Here is a 9,619-nt window from a genome sequence, read left to right on the forward strand (position 1 = left end):
GTGTCATATCCTCAGTAGTGTCCGAGCACCCAGTAGTGCCCAAGTACCCAGTAGTGTCCAAGTCCTCAGTAGTGCCCGTACCCCTAGTAGTGCCCGAGCCCCCAGTAGTGTCCGAGTCCCCAGTAGTGCCCGAATCCCCAGTAGTGCCCAAATCCTCAGTAATGCCGGAACCCCCAGTAGTGCCCAAGTCCCCAGTAGTGCCCAAGTCCCCAGTAGTGCCGGAGCCCCCATTAGTGCCCATGTCCCCAGTAGTGCCGGAGCCCCCATTAGTGCCGTAACCCCCATAAGTCCCGGAGTCCCCATTAGTGTCCGAACCCCCAGTAGTGTCCGTACTCCCAGTAGTGTCCGTAACCCCCCCCCCCCAGTAGTGTCCATATCCTCAGTAGTGTCCGTACCCCCAGTAGTGTCCGTACCCCCAGTAGTGTCCATACCCCCAGTAGTGTCCATATCCTCAGTAGTGCCCATATCCTCAGTAGTGTCCATATCCCCAGTTGTGTCCATACCCCCAGTAGTGTCCATATCCTCTGTAATTTCCGTACCCCCAGTAGTGTCCATACCCCCAGTAGTGTCCATATCCTCAGTAGTGTCCGTACCCCTAGTAGTGCCCGTACCCCCAGTAGTGTCCATATCCTCAGAAGTGTCTATACCCCCAGTAGTGTCCATACCCCTAGTAGTGCCCGTACCCCCAGTAGGGTCCATATCCTCAGTAGAGTCCATACCTCCATAATGTCCGTACCCCCCGTAGTGTCCATACCCCCAGTAGTGTCCATACCCCCAGTAGTGTCCATATCCTCAGTAGTGCCCATATCCTCAGTAGTGTCCATATCCCCAGTTGTGTCCATACCCCCAGTAGTGTCCATATCCTCAGTAATTTCCGTACCCCCAGTAGTGTCCATACCCCCAGTAGTGTCCATATCCTCAGTAGTGTCCGTACCCCTAGTAGTGCCCGTACCCCCAGTAGTGTCCATATCCTCAGTAGTGTCTATACCCCCAGTAGTGTCCATACCCCTAGTAGTGCCCGTACCCCCAGTAGTGTCCATATCCTCAGTAGTGTCCGTACCCCCAGTAGTGTCCGTACCCCCACTGTAGTGTCCATACCCCCAGTAGTGTCCGTACCCCCAGTAGTGTCCGTCAATTTTGGACTGGGTCGTATTTCATACATTTGCCTGGTTCTCCCACAGTAGCGGACCGAATGGACGCAACAATGGCAGATCTTAGACAAGCATGTTACGGCGAGTACAGCGCGAAGAACAGGAGAACAGAAGAGGGTCTGAGGCAGATACTGCAGACAAAGTACAATGACAACATCGAGGAATTCAGACAGCGTTTTGTCGAGCCAACATTGCAGCTGTTGACAACTCTACGAAACCAGGTAAACATTTTGCTTCTTCGGGTATGAATGTTCATAATACACATCTTCTTCAAAGTATTTTCCCGATTCACTCATGTGTGGAGTCAATGTTTGTGTGTTTATTGGTTTGTCTATAGGTAGTACATGAACCAACACGTAGTCAGTGAGTGGAAAGATTACCGTAAAGGCCAGCATTGTTTCTGACTGGTTCGAAGCAAAACAAATTATTTATAACATTTTCTAAAATAATGATATGAACTTTGTGGATATTCCATGCTGTTTTGCCTTTTTGAACAGGGGATCCCTGTTTCTACACCCAAATACCAACTACTTCACATGGTTTCTCCTGACATCACATATGAGGCCGGAGACATGTTCTTTCAGGTGAGCTAGCTTCACGACTCAAGAGGTCATTAGTGATTTTGGCACATAATATGTGGTTCTCAATAACGTAAGTCAGAAATTTTAAAATAATATCGTACATAGCAAACGGAACCACCTATCAAATTTCAAGTCTACAGTACAAATATTCTTTCAGCTTCTCCATCTAATAACATAATTTTCCGAAAGTGAAAAAAATGACTCTTAGTTCCTAACTCCTAAAAGAATAGATTCTGTGCTGTTACATAAAAACTACTAGTATTTATTTGCTATTAGTTATTTCTTGTCAGTCATTGGTTGTTGTAGTTGTTGGCTGTTACATGTTTTATTGTTAATCTTTTATACGTCATACGCTGTGATGTATTAATTCAAATGTTATCTGTGTTTCTGTTATCACTAATATACTGAGGATGTATCATGTTCTTCTTACTAGTTGTGTCGTATTTATTGGTCACTACATAATTTATTTTGGGCAAAATTAGATGGCTTGCTATAGATTGGCCTCTTTCTTGGTCCAACAATTTCCATTTACATTTATTGGAACTGATTGTTGATTTTAATCTGTACGTTTTGAAAAAAATAGAAGGCTGTGCAGATGGTTACAATGATATGTATCATTTAAAGATTTTTAAAGTATCGAAGAACATCTATTTTTATTTTGCAGGTGGGACAGTCAAAACCCGGAACCCTGTCACTCAAATTCACCAAATACGACAACGTCCGAAACGTCATCAGACTACAGAACTTACACGTTTCCGAGAAGGACTACCGGACAGCATTTACCGACCAGTATCTCCAGGACCTTCGGACGCTGGCTAGCAATACTGGCAACATCGGAGATGTGCTGATGAGAACGTGCATCGTCATCACCAAGGATGGGGCGGTGGCGAGAGTTGGAACATCCAGCATTATGGAAGACTTGGTGTGTCGCCATAGTTATGACAATCTTACAGCCTGGAAACGGAGAACATAAGAGTTTTCTTTTACACAACACGTTTTTCTCCCTGCTGACGTTTCGATGTCTGTCAGAGCTTCTAACTGGAGTTCTTCTCTCCGCTACATGTAGCTGATGTAGGTGGCTCTTTGGCTATCCCAAACATGACTCAGCTTGTACCCCCCTTCGTCCCGATTCATCACTGGGTGGACATATCCTTATCCAGACTGCTTCTTTAATCCAATTCGTCTGTTGCCTTCTCTGTCCATAACTTTGGCCCCCTCCTAGTCAATAACACAGTTCTTCTTAGCAACGTGGTCCGTGACCGCAGATTTCTTGTCTTCTCTCCGTGCTTCTCTTTTCTGGGTTCTGTGTATTTTGTAGTGTTCAAGTTGTCCGCCTCCCATTTTCCTCAAGTCTGGTCCCAAAGGTCCTCCCATTTTCCCTATGTATACTCCATGTATACTCGTAGAGTGACAGGATGTGAGGCGGATAAAGGGTACACCGGTGTACATGTAACTGGAGACTGGCAGGATGGGAAGGTTGGCTATTTCCCCGGTCAAAAGTTGGATCTCCTAGGGAGCAAACCCTAGCCAAAAAAAAGCCAGTGGGAATGGCCCCTGCAACAATATGTAAATGTGTCATAGTATATAGTACTGCATATGTCTAGATGATGGAGTAAATGTAGACTAGTGTGTAAAATATGGTAAATATTCTATAATGATTGTGTTTAGTTTTAAGTGATTATCTTTGAATGTTTTGTAATTTATAACTTGTGAATAAAAAATGTGAGGAAAAAAAAGTTGGATTTGCAGGCTAGCAGGAAAACATATAGGTTGAACAACCTTGAACGAATTTGCAAAATTTTCAGACAAATGAATAGAATAAGATTTTCACAAAGAATGTAAACATTATGAATGTAACGTTAGGCATCACACATTAATATACATGTAACACGTACTCTTGATCCATAGTGAGGGGTCTTACTTCTCTCACACATTTTGTGGCTTGATTACTAGTATTCTTTACAAACATTAGCTTTGCTTCAATCTTGTTTACTGTAGACAAACATGAACGTTATCGGCAGAATGACTCCGGTACAGAAAAGCGCCATTGCTGAGAAACTGGACAAGGAACCGGTACTGAGGACATCGGATGATCGGGACGACTGGCTAGCTCTGGCTGAAAGGATTGCGACTGAAGTAACCTTAGAGGAAGGATTTACAGCGGTAACATTTTTTTCTATTTTTTTAAGGTTATGTTGGTTTGATTATATTTATGACATCCTCGCTCACATCAATTTTTGGCATCCCCCCCAAAAAAAATCGACCATGCTGTAAATCATACGGAGCAGCTGCAAAATGACGTAAATCCATATAATCATATCAAAATTGACAGACAAGGACAGTGTGGCACTTCACTCAAGTCAGTAACTTATTTCAATAGTGTCACGCACGAAGGATAGGAGGTAAACGTAGTCTCATTGCCTTTTTGAGGGGCAGTGGGTTGGTATCTACTGGTGGAGTTAGAGAATTAAAGTCGTGTTAAGTGCCTTTCCGAAGGATACAACATCAGTAGTATAGCATATATCCTACATGCAGTTACGTGACGCGACTCCACAAAATTTCTCTCTCCTGAATCAAGGTTATATGTTTTTACCACTAGGGTACAAAGATCAGCCTTAGAATGCTTTCCTAAGTACATCTGTTGATCTGATAAACTGATAGGTTCATTTTTGCGCGGCAAAATGCTCTGAGGCCAGAATAGTGGGCGTTGTGATGAACGGACCTGTTCAATACTGTAATTCCTGATTTTTTTCACTGTAATGTTATGTTCACTGTTTTCACGGTGACGACTGTAACGTGAACTTATCATTACCGATAAAAAATAATTCACAGACATTTTTCATGTGCACTTGCCTCGACAGTGAACATATAGTTCCGAGAACAAGTTCAATTTTCTCAGACCGTGAAAATTTGGTACCGTGAAGATAAAGCGATTTACAGTATCTGCTAAGAATTTGTATACTTCTTAAAAGCTCTGTCGTAAGTCATTGTTTGTGGTCCGTAATTGCCCCTGATATTTCATTAAATTTAATAAATGAAGTATGATATTCCTTAGATTGGTGCAGCATATCATCAAATAATTGCTTTAACATTTAACCATGCATTAGCAATTCATAAAGATGAAATGTTTTCCAAATAAATCGAATATATATACATAACACTTACATATAGCGTCCCAGAGGCCCTTGCGAATATTCATAATTTGATCCGCGAAAAGCCTCTGCAGTACGGCGATCCGTAAATTTCCCTACCATCTTCCCACACCCGCGGTACAAAAACTATCCGGTTCTAGAGGTAAAGTTACCCATCAAAATAAAGGATATAAGTTTCTTTTTCTTGTGATGTGTTTATTTTGCTTGTAAATTTTTAAAATGCCAGAAATTCGCCGGTGTAAGCGGGGAGGTCGGGTCTTCGGATCCTGCTTCCACACTTCCGGGAACCCCCACTTTACTGCGCTTGCGCTTCGCCGTCTTGTCAACTTGAAAGGATTTGTCGATCTTTAATGATAAAAATCACCGAACGAATTTTATTTTTTCTTGTTTGCATTTCTATCCATAGTAGTCGCCGTTGTGATGGAGTGATGTTGAGATGAACGGACCTGTTCAATTCATGCCAAACATTTCTATACCTGTTAAAACGGGCATATTTTCAGCACGTTCGCACTGGCGCAGTGGTTAAAGTTTACGCATTCTAACCAATGCACCCGGTTCGAATCCGGGGAGGTAGTTTTTTTTTTCTTTTTTACACCATTAAAATACTAATTTTTACATCCATTTGGCCACACCAATTTATGTCTTTGGTTAACGGATTCGCCGCTTCGTTTTTTTTGCCGAATAGAAATAAAAATTAAAAAAAAAAATAACTTAAAAATGCCCCGCAACAGAGCTCACTCAAAAACAGGCAGTGTAGTGAAATTTGCTGCACTTCACGCAAATTTTAACAGGTGGCGTCTAGATCTAGATTCAGGCACATATGTGAATCTGTCCATGCGCCAATATCAGGTTTAGTTACTCTGTTCTATTTATATGACATTCTAATAAGTAGAAAAAAACGTTCACACACGCAAACATTGGCAAAATGCCAGCTTTTTAAAAGCACTTGTTTGTCAAATGCATGTATTCAATTCGTCATTTTCTTGAACATACACTCTAATCTTCCTTCTTTTTTCTACCCAAGAAAATGAACGCAAGCACAGCACCAGGCAGTCCTACCATGAAGCTACTTGAGGTTCTGGGAAGACGTGACCCAAGTTATCCCACAGCCCGTCTTCTGGACCATCTCAGACAGATGGGGAGATACGACGCCGTCGACGCCTTCAATCATGCAAAAGAAACGAGAGGAAAGAAAGGTAGCTTAAATCTTGGTCTGCTGCATGCCCTTTAAGCTGTGGTGTACAGGTTTTTGATGTGTTGATATTGTCTTCACCGTGTACTAATTTCACTTCATTTATTACGAAACCCTTTAGCCCAGTTGGGCTAATCTTTCAAGGTTCACAGCATTTCTAAACTACATACATTTAAAAGATACAAAATGCAACAAAACAATCAGAGTATTGACAATGAGAGCATAGTGTCTACCAACAAAATTTTAAAAAGCTAGAGACCAAATGATATTAACGGTCTCGGTAACAATACTTCAGGTAGCTTCTTTACAACTGGACAGCAATTCTGGACAGTAACATATTCCATTGTTTGTTTGTTTGTTTGTTTATTTCGATTTCTGTTGTCTTTTACATACAGACTGGCAGAGGACCCGCTCACAAACAGTTGATTTAGTAAGTTGGTTTACGATTACTTTGAATGATTTCATACAGATATCATAATCAATACCTTACTGACTGAAAAAATATCTCTAACATCAGACAAAATAAACAGAGACATTGGGTAAGCCGTCGTTTCACTACAATAATCAACCTTACTGACTGAAAAAACATCTCTAACATCAAACAAAACTAGAGTTCGACGAACACATCTCTTCGCCAAATAATCATGCCTTTATTTAAGACTTTAAGGTCTTATTCATGTATTACTAAATAGTACCTTCCCCAAAAGCAAATGACTGCATGAACTGTGTTCCTCACTAACCCACAAATGCTACCAAAACAAGACCTGATTGTACACAGATGACGTGATAGCATCCCTGGTCAATCAGAATTTCATGCTTGTCAGTGCGTCCAGCTCACAAGGCTCCTCCAACAAAACATCTGTGAAACAGCTGTGTCCATAGATATAGGTCAAAATGAGATACAAATGTATATAGAAAACAGTTTATTTCTGTTGGCCAATGATTACAATAAAATGCATCTTTCCATGTAGATTATTATCTTAAGTACCTTTCAGCCCAAAACTATGTAAACAAGTTTGAAAGTTCTATCATGGAATTCAGTGGATTTCTGAATTTTCCTCATTAATTATGCAAACTAGATGTTCATGTGCATAATTAGTATTACATTATGTAAGTCATCACTTAGGCTATCTGCCACTCAAAAATCACGACAACAGCATGTTCAGAACACGAGATGTCAAAAATGGAACTTTTGCTACAGTACCTTAGGAAGTCGCTAGGGGGGGGGGGGCACTATCACACTTATTCGACCTTCGTTGTCCTGACCCCTACCCACCTACCAAATATTATCAGGATCCTTTCAATGCTTCTCGAGTTATTTATTCCACAAACAAACGGACGCACACACTCGACCCGCTACCGTTCTAACGAAAAATGCTGCCAACTATTTTGAAACACAACCTTCCTTTCTACAGCCGCTACTCAAATACCAAATATCATGAAAATCCATACACAGCTTCTTGAGTTATATGCTGTTGGCATGGATTTATGAACTTTCCTCATTAATTATGCAAATTAGCTGCTGATTTGCATAATAAGTAATACATCGTTTAAGTCATCACTCATTCTATCTACATACCAAAAATCCTGATGATCCGTCAACACGTTGTCGAGTTATCCTCGTTCAAAGTTTGAAAGGAAATCGGTGTCTGCAGTTCCCAAAAAGCCGCTAGGGGGTCCAAACTCACAGCATTTACTCTCTGCCCCAAGGGCTATCTACCACTTACAAATCATGACCACAGCATGTCAGGAACATGAAGTGTCAAAATTAAAAGTTATGCTGCAGTACCTTAGGCAGTCACTAGGGGGGGGGGCATTATCAAACTTGACCTTTATTTTCCTAACCCCCACCCACATACCAAATATCATCAGGATCCATTCAAGGGTTCTCGAGTTATCTTGCATACAGACAAACGCACTTACATACAAATCCCGCTACAGCACCGTAGGCAAGAGCCAGGTAAACCATTTTCGCACTTGACCTTCCTCTCTAAAACCGCTACATCCATCCTACCAAGTATCGTGAAAATCGCCCAGCTGCATTTCGACTTATGCTGCCCAAAACAAACCGCAAAAAACATACTAAGCTCACTGCAGTACCGTAGGAAAACGCCAGGTAAGCCGTTTTCAAACTTGGCATTCTTTTCGACAACCGCTACACACCTACCAAAAATCACAAAGTTCCATCAACAATTTCTCGAGTTATATGCTGTTGACCTACATACAGACCCAGGTCGACAAAAACATACTCTTCTTGGCGAAGAGAATAAACAGAGCCATTGGGTAAGCTGTCGTTTCACTACAATAATCAACCTTACTGACTGAAAAAAAAATATAACATCAGACAAAATAAACAGAGACGTTGTATTACAGTAGTATCGCCATATATTAAATTTTTCTCGCCACATAGCACTATTATAGCTAGTCGTTCGTTGCAATCACATCTATAGGGCACAAGGTGCCAAACCTAAAATGTTGTTTTACTTAGAATATTCACAGAATATTCGGACCTGAATAGCCTAAAGCATGTCCGTAATTATACTGTCTGCTACGTATTCACTCAGTATTAATTTGTAACTTTTAAAAGGAATTCTAGAGAGCCATAGATTCATTGGATGACATTGGATGTTTATGTATTGAATGTCATACTTTTATCTCAGGGCGAGCAACTGCGAGTGCAAACTCTGAAGCTCTCCAAGCAGGAGTCTGGGTCGGACCCTGGTCCTCTTGACACCGCCGACAGACTGCATTCTGACGTGGAGGGATGTCTCAGATGACATCAATAAACTGTACTTCCTGTGGCCTTAGATGGAGCGATGTAGAAATGTACATATATGTGGGGATATTGAGTGCCAATGAATGCAGATAGCTATTTTTGAGAACTTTTGTAATATTTCTTTTTTTATAGTACGTAAACAAAATTTTATGGCGTTGACATGTCGGTTGAATAATTGTTGTATTGTGCACGTGTGTATCTTACCATCTATGTGTTTTATTGTGTGTATATTGCCATCGATTGTTAACATTTTATGATACAGGCCAAGAGCTTGCCGTTCGGCACGAGGATAATGATTTTGCCGATACCTTAACCCGTACGGGCATTTATATCCAAGAGCCTCGCACAATACTAAGAACTCCAATGTCACTTGTACAGGTGTAATAGTTTGTGTATGGCAGTATTCTTTGTACGAATACCAAAGGGCAGCTATCTCTAACCTCGCATATTGATTGGCGGAGTTTTGCTGTACGTCAGTGACGAAGAATGTTGGGAATGTAAGTGCACATCTGGTAAGAATTGTTACAGAGAGCTGTTCAATAATATATGAGGCTCTGCGAACAATGCTACTGATGTACAAAGTTTGTTTGAAGAAATAAATCACAAGCAATTAATTTACGCGATTTATAGTCAGTTTCCATTACTTTCATATTTATTAGTATTTATTTACAATGATCAATATTGACCGAATTAGGTCATATACCTATAGTATGTATTGTTTAAATTGAAATATTTACATGTTAGGGTTACATAAAACTTCAAAGAAT

General features: G+C 40.9%; 1 protein-coding gene across 1 annotated transcript in view; it reads left to right on the forward strand.

Annotated features, from left to right (window-relative positions):
* LOC118429779 overlaps window positions 1-6,734 on the forward strand; it is a 19,521-nt gene extending 12,787 nt beyond the window's left edge. Inside the window, exons 4-9 of the mRNA XM_035840412.1 lie at window positions 1,182-1,372; window positions 1,649-1,735; window positions 2,397-2,654; window positions 3,731-3,895; window positions 5,909-6,080; window positions 6,472-6,734. Of these exons, the coding sequence (XP_035696305.1) occupies window positions 1,182-1,372; window positions 1,649-1,735; window positions 2,397-2,654; window positions 3,731-3,895; window positions 5,909-6,080; window positions 6,472-6,554 (956 nt within the window). The 3' untranslated portion in view covers window positions 6,555-6,734. The remainder of the gene's footprint in view (window positions 1-1,181; window positions 1,373-1,648; window positions 1,736-2,396; window positions 2,655-3,730; window positions 3,896-5,908; window positions 6,081-6,471) is intronic.
* Window positions 6,735-9,619: the final 2,885 nt, after the last annotated feature.

Source organism: Branchiostoma floridae, chromosome 13, assembly GCF_000003815.2.
Source record: "Branchiostoma floridae strain S238N-H82 chromosome 13, Bfl_VNyyK, whole genome shotgun sequence".
Taxonomy (NCBI): domain Eukaryota; kingdom Metazoa; phylum Chordata; class Leptocardii; order Amphioxiformes; family Branchiostomatidae; genus Branchiostoma; species Branchiostoma floridae.